A 15778-nucleotide genomic window follows, 5' to 3' on the forward strand; every position below is an offset into this window, starting at 1 on the left:
GGGCCACAGGACAGTATTCCAACATGATAACGATCCAAAACACACCTCCAAGATGACCACTTCTCTGCTGTAGAAGCTGAGGGTAAAGGTGATGGACTGGCCAAGCATGTCTCCAGACCTAAACCCTATTGAGCATCTGTGGGGCATTCTCAAACGGAAGGTGGAGGAGCGCAAGGTCTCTAACATTCACCAGCTCCGTGATGTCATCATGGAGGAGTGAAAGAGGACTCCAGTGGCAACCTGTGAAGCTCTGGTGAACTCCATGCCAAAGAGGGTGAAGACAGTGCTGGAAAATAATGGTGGCCACACAAAATATTGACACCTTGTGCCCGATTTGGACATTTTCACTTAGGGGTGTACTCACTTTTGTTGCAGTGGTTTAGACATTAGTGGCTGTGTGTTGAGTTATTTTGAGGGGACAGCAAATTTACACCGTTATACAAGCTGTACACTCACTACTTTACATTGTAGCAAAGTGTCATTTCTTCAGTGTTGTCACATGGAAAGATATAATAAAATATTTACAAAAATGTGAGGGGTGTGTTAACTTTTGTGAGATACTGTAGGTACAAGTCTTTGTCAGCGTTAATATTATTAATTTATGCTCGTATCAATACTAATAAAAACATAAAGATTATTTATGGCCAAAACCTCTTGTAAAGGCTCAAGGTTTTTTACCTTCATAGCCAGGAGCTGGATATCTACCTAGTCCTGCAATTAGGAGACACTGTGTGGCATTGTTGCAGAGGGAGCTGTTTCTCTCTAGTGTTGAGTTGATGCTGACCTGTTAACTTCTTAACCACTTGCCGACCGGCTCACACCGATATACCTTGGCAGAATGGCTCTCCTGTGCAAACTGACACACCTGTATGTCAGTCCGTAAAAGCAGGATAGCGGGCGGGCGCGAGGAGAGGCAGAACAGGGAGCTGCCTATGTAAACAAGGCATTTTCCCGTTCTGCCTAGTGACATGACAGAAATCTACTGCTCCCAGTGATCGTGAGCAGTGATCTCTGTCATGTTTCAGTAAGCCAACCCCCCTACAGTTAGAACACGCTGAGGGAACACGCTTAACCCCTTGATCACCCCCCTAGTGTTAAACCCTTCCCTGCCAGTGTCATTTTTACATTGATCAGTGCATTTTTATAGCACTGATCAATATAATAATGTCACTGGTCCCCACAAAGTGTAATTTGGGGTCAGATTTCTCTGCCACAATGTCGCAGTCCCGCTAAAAATCGCAGATCGCCGCCATTACCAGTAAAACAATAAAAATATATCTCTAAATCGACCCTGTAATTTGTAGACATGATAACTTTTGCGCAAACCAATCAATATACGCCTATTGCGTTTTTTTTTTACCAAAAATATGTAGAAGAATGTATATTGGCCTAAACTGATGAATAAATTTGTTTTTTTATATATTTTTTTTGCATATGCATTATAGCAGAAAGTAAACAAAAATTGTTCTTTTTTTCAAAATCGTCCCTCTTTTTTTGTTTATAGTGCAAAAAAAAAAAAAAAATGCAGAGGTGAGCAAATACCACCAAAAGAAAGCTCTATTTGTGGGGAAAAAAAAAGACGCCAATTTTGTTTGGGTGCAGAGTCGCACAACAGTGCAATTGTCAGTTAAAGCGACGCAGTACCGTATCGCAAAAAATGCCCTGGTCATTAAGGGGGCAAATTCTTCTGGGGCTGAAGTGGTTAATCAGAGACAGGCCAGAGCAAAGCATTTTGGGACATGTAGTCCATACGGATGGGATTCGTCCTCTGGCTGAGTGATGTGGAACTACAACTATCAGCTGGCTGATTGACAAGAGCAGACCGCTGGGAGAGACTATAAAAGGGAGGGATTGAGGCCTGGCATGCTCTCTTGGGACCCAGCGTGGATCTGTATGCAGGGAATCTGTTATAGTGTGAGCTGCAGCTGAGTCGTGGCCTGCTTTGCAGAATTATACAGCAGATACCTGGAGGGACAGCTGCAGACAGCTCCCTTTAGCTGTTCAGCGGCAGCCTGGAGGCTGCTCCAATCCCATCCATCCTGTGCTGGTATCAGATTCCGGTGAGCCGTGGTGCGGTGCAGTGGAGGCCGGAAGTCATCCCTTGACCCACATTCCTGAGAGATCATCATCATCATCCTCATAGCCATCATCATCATCATCACCATCATCATCATCTCTTGTTCCCATGTAGTGAGCGGGCAACAGCCCAGTCTTATAGACACTGTATATAGACATCATTGTCTCCTGCATTCCTTGTCAACTTTAGTATCAAAGATCTAGATTAAACATCATATACACTATATACAGACATTTTTGCTTTCCATTGTTCTGCTGTTGCTTGTAGTTCCGCAAAATGTAACATCTTTAAGTCAGTGATCACTGTAAAACCAGTTACAGTTTAATTTACCCAGGAAGAATGTTTGCTTTCTATTCTCAACTTATTGGGTCAGTTACTCTGCTTTACCATCCATAGTTTCTTTGCATGCCATCAAACATCAAAGAGCTAGCTGAAAATCACCCGGATTGCCACACAGCAACAATAGGACTACTTTCACCTCCCTCCCCCTCTTCAAGAATTTATTTCATTAAAGCTCATAGAGTTATAATTCACCAAGAACTCTATGAAAGAGAATGTTGGACTGCAACATTCCTAAAGCGGAATTAAACCTTCCTATTCTTGTAATTGTTGTTTACTGTTCTGCATTTACGACGTGTGAAGGAGCAGTGGTGAGGGGTCTGACACTCATAAGAGCCATTCCTCTGCTCTACTGTAGCCTGTTCACATAGACATTATTTACGCTCAGTTGAGCACAGGGATTAAGGTGTTCACTGCTGAATGTTAAATCTCATAAGTGATTGTTATTCAGTTATTAATAACATTTCGGAGTGAGATAACATTTTAAAGAGTAAACTTGAGATGACTTTTTGACTTCTCTTTCCTTCCATCTCATTAGGTACATTTTGCTGATTTAATAAATTCTGTACATTTCCTTCTTATTGTTGTCATTTGAAGAGGAAAGGGAAAAAAATATGAACCCAGGGTGTCAGAGGACTCACAGGGTCAGGGCAACAAGGGGGGATGTTAATTTATCTTGCGACCCTCAAGAGGGCAGCGCTACACATCTATACGTGAAGATTAAAAAACCTTCTGTGTTGCAGCAGATCCCCCCAGCCCCCCCAAAACTTACCTGAGCCCCCATCTCGATCCAGTGATGTGCATAAGAGTCTCAGCTCTCCTGGGTCTCCCCCTTCTCATTGGCTGAGGACAGCAGTGGTAGCCATTGCTCTTGCTACTGTCAATCACAGCCAGTGAGCCATGAGGGGAAAGCGGGGGGTGGGACCAAGCCACGCTCTGTGTGTGAATGGACACGGAGAAGTGGCTCAGAAAGCCTCCATAACAAGCTGCTTTCTGTGGGGGCACTAGGCAGGAGGGGGGGGGGGGGCCTGGAGCGCCAGCTGAGGACCCAAGAAGAAGAGGTTTCGGGCTGCTGTGTACAAAACCACTGCACAAAGCAGGTAAGTATAACACGTTTATTTTGTATTTTTTTTAATAACCTTTAATATCACTTTACATGAACAAATTGAAGTTAGAAGCTGATTGGCTACCATGCACAGCTGCACCAGATTCTGAGTGCTCCAGTTTTAGTAAATCTCTCCCACTGTGTCTGTGTGAGAGGATTTAAAATGTAAGCATAACTTTAAAAGGACAGTTCAGCCACCTAAGTTCAGCCAGATGGTCCACATTAGCTCCTGATTTTTTATATGTCTAGTGTACTTTACAAGCAAGATCTCCCTGCCAGAGTTCTCATTTATGTTCCTGTTCACATGAGTCTGGGGTTTCTGACCTCATTTGTACACATTTTCCATAAGATAAAATTAAAATCCAACAAGGATGGTGGGACAATTGGTAAACAAAGATACATTTTGTCCCCCCCCCCCCATTTAATTACCGTACGCACTTTTGTTTATTTTAGATTCAACATTGTAATACTTTAAGGCTCCATGCACACTAGCTTAAAAATCGCTGTTTCTACAGGAGTTTTGTGTTTTGCCTGTAGAAGCAGCTCAATGTTATCCTATGTGTCCATGCACATTAGGACAATTACAGGCATATTTTGAGCTCAGTGTTTAGAGGCAGGAAAAAAAAAACCTTCTGGTTTGCATTTCTGACTGGAGCTTACTGGCAGAAAAAACGCTAAACTCTTCTAAACTGTGTACAAAAATGTTCTATACGAGCGTTTTCTTCTGCCAAGAGAACTGGAGTATTTTGTTAAGCCCAGTGTGCATGGAGCTTAAAAGCGAACTATGTCAAACAGTTGCTCTTTCGCTCCTTCTCTTTGACCCTCAGTGGTTTAGGGATGAAAGAAAATGAATGTGCTTCCAACTGTTCTCCAGTTGTACTTTCTTACATAATTTTCAGCTAAATCAGGGTGTCCAAACTTCTGACCTTCCTGGGCCACATTGGAAGAAGAGGAATTGTCTTGGGCCACACATAAAATACACTAACAATAAGGATAGCCGATGAGCAGAAAAAGTCCGGCAGATCACAAGTTAACCATCACTGATATAGATAATGTACTTATCTGAGTAATAAAACTTTTTTTTTAATAATATTTTTTATTATAAAAGTAAAAAAGGTCAACATAAAATTAGTGTGGTATTTGACACTGTTTTTGATTAACGCAACAATATCTGGTTTAATGAATGTAGTAGCAATTCTCAATGAATTATCAAGGTGCTCATCAGATATTTTGGTTCTACTTTTGGCCTTAATGTGCTTCATCCTTTAAAATAGTTGTGCACAAATATAATCTGTCATAAACTCTCACATGGTTCAAATATGCAACTGAGATTAGGAAATGGTCACACTTTAAGTGTCTTTCCGACGGACTTTCGACAGACTTTTGAACGAACAGACTTGCACAGACACGATCACACCAAAGTCCGACGGATTCGTACGTGATGATGTACGACTAGACTAAAATAAGGAAGTTGATAGCCAGTAGCCAATAGCTGCCCTAGCGTCGGTTTTCGTCGGTCGGACTAGAATACAGACGAGCGGATTTTTCCACCCACGTGTACACGGCATTAGGATTAATGTACCCAGGACATTTTTACAACCTCTCCTGAATGATTTAACTTGACAGATAGTAACCCACGTTTAAAACGTCCGTTTTGCCGCATGTACATGCCGCGTTTAGCCGCATTTTGCGTTTAGAAGCATTTGAAAAAAAAAAAAATAGCTATTTTTCATTTTTTTTTCAAAATAGCCAAAAATTAAAAAGCCTGTAAACGAAACGCGTCTAATCGCGAGTTACCATGTTTAGCCTCATTTAGAAGCATTTGGCACTTGAAATGCCTCTAAACTCAGTGTCTGAACTAATTTTTTTGCTTTCCAAAAAAGGCCTCTGAACTGAACTGCCTAGAAATGACTATAAGGCCTCATGCACACGAGATGCTGTTAAACTCGTGTTCAGAGGCAGTTGGACACTTTTTTCAACTGCCCCTGAACTCATTCAATGTTATTCTATGTGTCCATGTACACAGTCTTGTTTTTTGGCATTTTTAGGCAGTTGCGCTTAACCTCGTTTTTCCAGAAGCAAAAAAATGGGTTCAGAAGCAAAAGTTTTCCACGTTTCAGACGCCAAATGCAGCTAAACGCGGTACTGTGTTTAGCCGCATTTGCATTTATAAGTGTTTTTAAAGGAACCCTGTTTTTTGATCCAGAAAACACAGAAATATGATGGTAAACTGCAGCAGAAAATGACATTTTGCGACCCAAATTGGGGGCCCCGTATCTTGGGGGCACTTAGTGTTAGGAACCCCAAATCTGGTATGCAAACACAGTGGAACTAGCACTACAACATATCCAAAGTTGGGGTTCCTAGCACCAAGTGGCCCCGAAATCGGGTTGCAAAATGTCATTCTCTGCTGCAGAAAAGTGCTTGGGGAGGTTCTTTGTTATCTTAACTAAACGCTTCTAGACGCAAACACGGTAAAACGCCGCTAAACACGGCATGCAAATGCGGCAAAACGGTTTCAGCTTTTAAAAACATGTGTTCGGCAGAGTTTGCACGGGCGTCTCGTGTGCATGAAGCCTAAAGGAACCTATGTACATGTACGGATACGATAACATAGAGGAGAGTTCAGGAACAGTTGAAAAAAATGCCCAACTGCTTCTAAACGTCCATTTACCAGCAGCAGTGTACATGAAGCCTTAGAGCCATTCAGATAGAAAACAGGAAATTGAAGAAGGTACTTGCTTCCTGATAGCACTTGGATATTACAAACCAGGAGATTGTTTAGGGCATCAAGAAAAATTATGACAATGCAAGGTCCCAGCAACCACCTGACTCAGTATAAATTAGTCCCAGAGGGTCCTTGTGCTGCTAAACAGTCTGCACAATGGCCAGTCCTGTCCATCCCATAATAGTCACTGCTGTGCAGATCTGGGAACTCACCTGCTATCTCACTATTCAAGCGTTTTAACCCTCATGCATCTAATAAAATACATTTTCAGTGGACTGATCCTTTTACATAACATGCTCAATATTTTTATACTAGAACTGCCAGTATTTTTCGGAACATTTGTCGTATGTGAACAAAGAGATATTACCTAACAAGTGCACTGCCACGACACTAAAAGCTGCCTATTGTAGCAAAGACCAGCTTTGAACATTTTTAGAGTTTAGTACTCAGGTCCCTCTTCAAGCAGCTTAAAACTCAAAGCTCATTTTATTCCATTAATAAGGTTATGTTGGCAATATAATTTATGGAAATTAATGACATTAACTGGCTTCGCCATCTTTAGAATTGCTGCAATTCAGCTTTTAAATGGTTTAAAGAAGACCAATAAAGCCTAACGGATCCATCACAATTCAGTACAGTAGAACCTATCATATTATTCTGTATTAAAGAATAACTAAACCCAAGAACAAAAATGTAATACATTGTAGCTTACAGTCCTTAAATGCGGTGGCTGCATTGGTTTTATTTTTCAAGCAAAAACATTTTCAGCAAATACAGAAAATGCCTGTTGCTCTTGCCGGAAATGTAGCATCTTTGTCACTTCCTGTGGGCTGCATTTCCTTTCCTAGCTATATTCTGCATACTACCAATTGTCCTGCCCTCCGTGTAATGGAGATGAACAGATGCAGACATGTTTGTTGTTTGTATCAAAAGATCAGCCTAGGGCAGTGATGGCGAACCTATGGCACGTGTGCCACAGCTGGCATGCAGAGACCCTCTCTGTGGGCAAATGAGCTATAGTCTTCTGAGCATCTTCAGGTAACACAAAGGCTCCTCACACTTCACTAGAACAAAGCGCTCAGTGTCCCCACACCCCCTGCCTCCTCTGGATTACACACAGCAGTTTGACTCGCACAATTCTTTGGTGAAAGAGCTGCGGGACCACCTCACGGACCAGCAGGAAGGGCAGCCAATCACCTCCCTCTGCTAAGAAAAGAACAGCTAATCGACTGGCGTGGGAGGAGAAGTGGGTGTTTGTTTGCCCGGGGGTTGCCTAAGTGCAGCTGCTTCGTTCCATTGGGGGGAAAGCCCAGAGATGAGGCCAGAGCTGGCAGGGATAAGCCACGCCACGTGACCGTGTTCTATGCTATGGCGGGTAGACCAAGCATGATGGGATGTAACAATACACACTTCTCCCAGGAATTCTAAGAGGTCTCTGTTACAGGGAAACTTCACAAACATCTTTGTTACTGTAGCTTGCAATTACACTATAATGATTACTTGTGGCACCACTACTATCCCACAGCAGAGTGGGGAGGGGGTGGTGAGCTGCAGAGAGGGGAGCAGATGTGTGCCGTTCTGTATGGCAATGGGCTGCATGGAGATGTTCTGCATGGAGATGTTCTTCATGGAGATGTTCTTCATGGCAATGGGCTGCATGGAGATGTTCTGCATGGCAGTGTGCTGCATGGAGATGTTCTGCATGGCAATGTGCTGCATGGAGATGTGCTGCATGGAGATGTTCTGCATGAAGATGTTCTTCATGGCAATGGGCTGCATGGAGATGTTCTGCATGGAGATATGCTGCATGGAGATGTGCTGAATGGCGATGTGCTGCATGGAGATGTGCTGCATGGAGACGGATGTTGGCACTTTTAAATAAATAAGTTAGTTTTGTGTTCCAGTTTGGGCACTCAGGCTCAAAAAGGTTTGCCATCACTGGTCTAGGTTGTCAACCATTGCTCTCCCTCATACATAACTGTAAGGCGTAATGTAACTACCCAGGGACGGGACTGCTAGGTGGAAATAAAACATAATGTAATTAGGTAATTCTGAAAGATACAGTATTGGTAGGTCCACTAGTAAAATACTTCTTGTAGTAACACTGCTTAGACTTAAGCTCAGGCCTAAAACACAGGACTTGTACCAATGTCACATTCACAAGAAGTGAATGAAAATCTGCCCATTGTGCTCACAAACAGAAATAAACATTTTCATCATTTTCATTGTTCCTAACTCTATTCAAACCTACAAAAAAATTGGGGGGGGGGGGGGGGGGCTATGGCTCGCCATACATTGTACAGTTTTCTTGTACAACTTTCCTTTAGATTTACCAAAACCATATAATATGAGGACAAACCTAAACACTTTCCATTTATATGCAATCAGGCAGGCCTTGTACTACATAGTTGAAGGTAAATCTAAAGGAAATTGAATAAGAAAATTGTATAATGTTGGCCATAGGCTTTATTGGTATTTCTGTCAATGAGTCTAATATCAATTATTGTTTGGAAAGTCTAAATCAAATGTTGAAAGTTGTGTACACACTATATGAAAATCAAATGATCGTGCCCCGTATAGAATTTTTCTTCCCATTTTCTTATAGTGTGTACCCTACTTAAGCTTCATAAAACACTGATGTTGTAAACAACATTTCCCCACACTGCAAAACATGTCAGCAGAAGTAAATCTATACCAACATGTCAAGTTAAAGTGATACTAAAGGCTCACTTTTTTCATTAAAAATAACAAATATGTTATACTTACCTGCTTTTTGCAGTAGATTTGCAGAGAGCAGCCTGGATCCTCCTCTTCTTGAGTCCCTTTTTGGTGCCTCTGCCTCCTGTTGAGTACTCCCACAGCAAGCAACTTGCTATGGGGGCACCCGAGCCGAGCCACTGCTCTGTGTTTCCATTCAAACACGGAGCTGTGGCCCGGCCCCGCCCCATTTCTCTCCTCATTGGCTCACTGACTTTGACTGACAGCAGCGGGAGCCAATGGCGCTGCACTGCTGTTTCAGCCAATGAGGTGGGGAGTCCTAGACAACATCGCTGGATCTAGATGGGCCTCAGGTAAGTATTAGGGGGGCTGAGGGGGGCTGCTGCACACAGAAGGTTTTTTTTTTATCTTAATGCATAGAATGAATTACAACAAAAAACCTGCCTTTACAGCCACTTTAAGAGTAGCCTACCACTACTGACCTCTCCTACTGAAAATGCTAGGTGACTATCTGTGATGTAGCTGCTTTGACTTCAACAGTTTCTGAGTCTCTGGCCTTAAAAAATATATACAGAAAGAGTTTAATTAGCTATCATTTACTGCATGGTCATTTTAAGTCTGGAAAGCAGACTTAGGGGTTGATTTACTAAAGGCAAATAGACCATGCACTTTGCAAAGTGCAGTTGCACTCTGCAAGTGCAATTGCTCAAGAGCTTAGTAAATAAGCAAAAGTTCTGCTGACTTCCATCATCCAATCATGTGCAAGCAAAAATGCTGTTTTTTAAATTTTCCTTGCATGTGATTGGGTATTCTTTGCAAAGAGAAGCTTCACCTCATTTACTAAGCTCTGGAGCAATTGCACTTGCAGAGTCTATTTGCCTTTAGTAAATCAACCCCTTAGAATGAAAACCCTTAGTTAATTAAGATGGCCACTGCTGTATTCCATTGTGATGCTGATCCAATAGCTACTGTGCTTTTCAAGCCAGTGTTTTAGACCAAGAAAACATAGGAGGAATTCCTTCTTTATTCTGACTTTCCTCATGTGCATGCTTGTTCAAGTGAATGTCTCAAAGTACATGGGCCCGGAAAAGCCAAATAACTTGCATTTTCAGAAGAATGTCAACAGTGGCAGCCTCTACATTTCTCTCAGTGCAGGTTTCCTTGAAGTCAGACAATACCCGGTAACTATCATTTTCTGAGGGTGGCTAGCAATGGCTGCCCCCATACTTTATTTTTTAACTTACACAGTACAAAAGAACATGGACAGTGTACATATTCATGCATGTTTAATATTCCTTTGTAATCTCTGTACTTTAAATGATAATTCCAACAAAGAAAATATACAGGTCATGTATTTATATGGTGAAAGCATATTTCAATCATAGCTCCCAACTGTTCCTGATTTCAAGGGACTATCCCTGATTTAGAACTATTTATGTCCCTCTGTCCCTCTTCCCCCATTTGTCCCTCATTTTGGTCTGATCTATATAGTTATATATAAAATGCACTATTTATCTTTCAAAAAGTGTTTCTCAGTGCTAAAGCTTTCATCCAATTTCTAAATTGCTGCATTTGTAAATATCAAAAGCCAGTATAAAGGAATAATAGTTGTAAAAAAAAAAGCTCTTGTGGGTTTAACTAATGTTTTTTTTTTGTATAATTCTCCTTTAAAGGGGCGTGGCAGGGGGGGGGGGGTGGCCTATGCCCACTTAGTTCTGCTAATAGGTGTCCCTCGTTCCCATCTCAAAAAGTTGGGAGGTATGTTTCAATGTTTACTAGCAGTACACTGTAATTATGGAAGGGAGTTATGATAGCGTACCTTTCATGAATGTCTTTCACAGAAGGTATTGTCACAAGATATAAGCAGCACAAATGCCCTACACAAAACTGCATTCCAGAAGCCAGTGTGCTACAGTAACATAGTACTGGTCCAATCCTATGCAGAACATGCTCAGACACTTAATGGTCCTAAGACAACGTGGAGCAATTAGTAACCAGTCATACCCACATGTTTACTTCTATGGCCAAACCATATTGATGTGAATAGCTCTTTTTGTCAAGTCGTTGTCATATATTTATTGTCCACGTTTAACATAAAGGTTGAATAGATAGATAGAAAGATAGATAGATAGATAGATAGATAGATAGATAGATAGATAGATAGATAGATAGATAGATAGATAGATAGATAGATAGATAGATAGATAGATAGATAGATAGATAGATAGATAGATAGATAAAAACAGACAAAACTTTTTTTTAAACAAAATCTAAAATTAAAATGACCCAAAAGATGGCTTCCATAATACATTTGTCTACCACTGAACAGGTAGAACAGCCACGGGAGCATTTAATAAATGAGTAATTGTTGTTCACTCAGCAAAGAGAATGATAGAAAATAAGTTGAGACTGTGTCTAATTTAAATATCCAATCATGTGCAAAGAAAAAAAATATTTTTGCTAGTACATGATTGAAGAATTTAGGTGATCACAGCTTCATCTCATTCATTCATTCATTCAGCTCAGTGGACACTTACTACCTTAGTAAATCAACCTTAGTGTCTTCCTTTATACCTTGCAGGCTTCATTATGGAACTCACATGCAATTTCCATAAAGCTGTTAAAAAAAGAAAACTTTGGATGACTGGAAGAATCAAAGAAATAATACCACAGTAAATAATGTTCATCAAAAATCAAAGGCATATATACAGGTGTAGATTATCAATCTTCCAAGGAAACTGTTTGACAGACTCACCAGCACGCGGTCGCCAAGCCGTAGATCCTTGTCCCCCTTTTTCACTGACCCACTGTCGGAAAGGTTGGATCCAGACTCATTTCCTGTTTTGATAGTGCTGTTTAACACACTTTCTCGTAGTGGCACAATTCGAGTGGTTAAGGGTGGTGTGGCAGTTCCAGAATGCAAAGACAAATTTTGCGTTGTCAATGATTCCACTGAATGTGAATCACTTCCTGTACCGTCTGCCACAAGCTGGCGAGTCAATTTTGATGGTCTTGTAAATATCCCTTGCAGTGCTTGACATTCAAAGTAGCGCACTCCACCTACAGATCCATCATTCTTTCCTACTGGGTCATCAAGAACCACACCTGCCCACTGGCCTGGGGCAAACTGGGTTTCTCCTAAATACTGTACTACTCCAGGCTTAACTCCATTGACCCACACACGTTCACCAACCACATAATCTCCTAGGAACTCGTCGCCCACTTCAGTGATTTTTGATCCAGTCTTTTCTGCACCAACAGATGAAGTAGAACCCTGTTTGTGAAGAGGGGAGCCTGTAAAGACACAAGGTCAACATTTAGTATTCTAAATTTACCTGATATTTTTTTTTTAATTATAATTACCCATTCCATATTGGGCACCAAAATGATCCAATCACCTATTCTGCCATAGATCCTGCCAGCATCCGATCCTGTTCTCTAAAAAAAAAACAGATGGGGATCTGTTCCCTATCCGTCTAGCGGATCAGATTGGGTGGCCTCTGGGTGTAAACAGACAGGCAGCCATTTACATCCGACCGCCTATAGAGGACAGCAGACAAACCATCCACCTGCTCAGTGGGGATCAGTGGACAGATTCTCCTCTGAGCAGGCGGACTCCTGGTGGAGTCCGCTCCATGTGAAAGGGGCCTTAGGGCAGTGGCGGCTGGTACTCAAAATTTTTTTGGGGGGGCAAACAAACTGAAAAATACTGAAGTCCCCCCCATCAATTGCAGCCTCACTGTGCCCATCAATTGCAGCCTCACTGTGCCCATCAAATGCAGCCATTGTACCCATCAAATGCAGCCACTGTGCCCATCATATGCAGACACTGTGCCCATCATATGCAGCCATTGTGCCCATCATATGCAGCCACGTGTGCCCATCATATGCAGCCACATGTGTCCATCATATGCAGCCACTGTGCCTATCATATGCAGCCACTTGTGCCCATCAAATGCAGCTACTTGTGCCCGACAAATGCAGCCACTTGTGCCCATCATATGCAGCCACTTGTGCCCATCATATGCAGCCACTTGTGCCCATCAAATGCAGCCAATTGTTCCCATCAACTGCAGTCACTTGTGCTCATCAAATGCAGCCACTTGTGCCCATCAAATGCAGCCACTTGTGCCCATCAAATGCAGCCACTTGTGCCCATCATATGCAGCCACTTGTGCCCATCAAATGCAGCCACTTGTGCCCATCAAATGCAGCCACTTGTGCCCAGTATATGCAGCCACTTGTGCCCGGTATATGCAGCCACTTGTGCCCACCGACACCCCCCCCCGTCGGGGGAGCTCACGGCTCTGACAGCACCACCAACCCACCCCGCGCGGCTCTGGAAGACCCCCCTGGCACTTACCCCCAGGCAGCAGGTCTTCTCAGTGCAGTGAGTGCACCAGAGCAGCGGCGACCTCCGCTCCAGCGCGTGTCTCCTCAGCTGAGTTTGCTCCTCTTCCTAAGTGCCAGGCATCCAATAGGGTGGCCTGGCACTTTGGACAATCAGGAAACAGGTCTGACGCCCTGCCTCCTGATTGGTGGGGAGGAAGGTTAGTGTGAAAATAGCGAAAATGAATTCGCTATCATCACACAATTGGGTGGGATCAGGGCGCACTCTCTGCGCCCCGAGCCCACCCTATTTTGAAGCCTATTAGAGCATATTTTATATTGTCACATGTACAGTAGGTGGAGGTATCAGCTACTTTTTCTGTGTTTTTTTTGTCTTCATAGAACCTCTATAAGGCTGGGTTCACACCTATGCGAATTGGATGCGGGTTTCCCTGCATCCAATTCGCATAGCAGGAGAATGTGACCGGCTCTTTATATCTCCGGGGCGGCTGCGGAGCACACTGCACAGAAATGCTGTGCGTCTTTGGCTCCATTTCAGGGTCGAATTCAGACAGAGATTAAGCCCTGATTCATCCCTGTAACTGAGAACAGGGATGCACATGTGCGATCTGTAGCTGGTTTAAGCGTGAACCAAGCCTTAATCACTTTCTGTCCAGGGTAATTTTGACATTTTTCACACACATGTTAAAATCAGCATTTTTATCTTGCTAGAAATTTACTTAGAACCCCCAAACACTGTATATTTTTTTAAAGCAAAGGCCCTGGAGAAAAAATTCTGTAGTTGTTGCAATTTTTTATATTGCACAATATTTGCACAGCCATTTATCTTACACAAATGTTCAGGAAAAAATAAGCAAAGGGGTTTATTTACTTTGATTACCATGCACAGCTGCTGCAGGTTTTGCACTCTCCAGTTTTAGTAAACCAACCACAATGAATTTTAGTGCACACAAACACAATATAATACCCAATTTTTTGGTAAAATATAAAAGATGACGCCTTCTCCATCCACAACGGAATGAGGCAGGGCTGCTCCCTCTCGCCCTTATTATTCATACTTGCCCTAGAACCAGTCCTACATAGCCTTAGCCCCAGATATTAGAGGTGTTCATACTTCCCTCAAAGAATACAAACTTGCTGCTTTTGCAGATGACATCCTTCTCTTCCTCACAGAACCACATATATCACTCCCAAACCTCCTCTCAGAATTCCAGCAATTTAGATTAATTTCCAACCTCAAGATCAATTACTTCAAGTCCCACGCCCTGAACATATCTCTCCCGAACCAAATCGTCACCCATTGCCAAAACAATTTCCCTTTCAAATGGAAGGAAGACGCTATAACATATCTTGGCATCCAACTCCCCAGGTCTCTCAAACACTTCTATCTCAAGAATTATCTACCAATTCTACACAGTCTTACTAGTGATCTCAAGTGGTGGAACAAACCCACCTTTTCCGGGTTTGGCAGAGCAGCCATCCTAAAAATGAATGCACTGCCCCGCCTCCTATATATCTTACAAGCAGCCCCGACCCACATCCTCCTAGCCTTCTTCCGGACCTACAAGAGCCTGTGTACCAGATTCCTCTGGGCCAACTGGAGACCGAGAATCAGCTACTCCCACCTCTCTCTACCTAAGAATAAAGGAGGGATAGGCCTGCCAGACCTAAGAAATTACTACAGGGCCAGCCACTTGACCAGAATCCTGGATTGGAACATCCACGACGAAATCAAAGACTGGGTCGAACTCGAAGCCTCCTTCACATCATCCCCCCCCTGCACTCATTTCCCTGGTTACTCCCGAAACACGTTGCAACCGAAAACCCGCACCCACCCATTAATTTGCCAAACTCTTAGATGTTTCTATGAAACTTGCAAATATACTCCTCTATCCTCAACTCCAGGCCCACTCACCTCATTACACCTCAACCCGGACTTCCTCCCCCGGGATGCACAGCAACTATCTAAAAGACACCTGGCCGCACAGCAAGATACTAGCACACCACTTTTTGCACAAGGCAAACCCCTAACATGGGAAAACCTCCCATCTAAGGGGGAGAACCCCTCTACCCCCCCCTGGACTTTCACCTTGCTCTCACACTACACCCACACGCTAGCGAGGAAGTTCAAAGTCCCCAGACCCCTCACACCCTTTGAAACCCTTTGCTCGACGCAATCACCCCAGCGCCATTTAATCTCCACAATGCACTCCCTCCTATTTTCAAATATCCCTTCTAACACAGGGCGAGCCTGCTCATCCTGGGAAGGCGACCTTTCCAGATCTTTTTCTCCGTAAGATTGGGAACGAATTTATCTGACCATACATAAGAGAACGGATACAAAATTCAAGCCCGATGGTACCGCACCCCAACCCCTATCCACAAATTCCACCTGGACCTCCCGGATACATGTTGGAGATGCCATCTTGAAAAGGGATCTCTCCTGCATTTATGGTGGAGC

The 15778-nt window shown here is 43.0% G+C and overlaps 1 protein-coding gene across 2 annotated transcripts in view; it reads right to left on the reverse strand.

The window, feature by feature from the left end:
• The window catches only part of CLIP2 (CAP-Gly domain containing linker protein 2), a 211569-nt gene that overhangs the window by 91648 nt on the left and 104143 nt on the right, over positions 1–15778 (reverse strand). For both annotated transcript variants that reach the window (XM_073615039.1, XM_073615038.1), the window contains exon 3: positions 11723–12261. In XM_073615039.1, coding sequence (XP_073471140.1) covers positions 11723–12261 — 539 coding nt within the window. The remainder of the gene's footprint in view (positions 1–11722; positions 12262–15778) is intronic.

The sequence above is a fragment of the Aquarana catesbeiana genome, linkage group LG02, assembly GCF_042186555.1.
Source record: "Aquarana catesbeiana isolate 2022-GZ linkage group LG02, ASM4218655v1, whole genome shotgun sequence".
Lineage (NCBI taxonomy): Eukaryota > Metazoa > Chordata > Amphibia > Anura > Ranidae > Aquarana > Aquarana catesbeiana.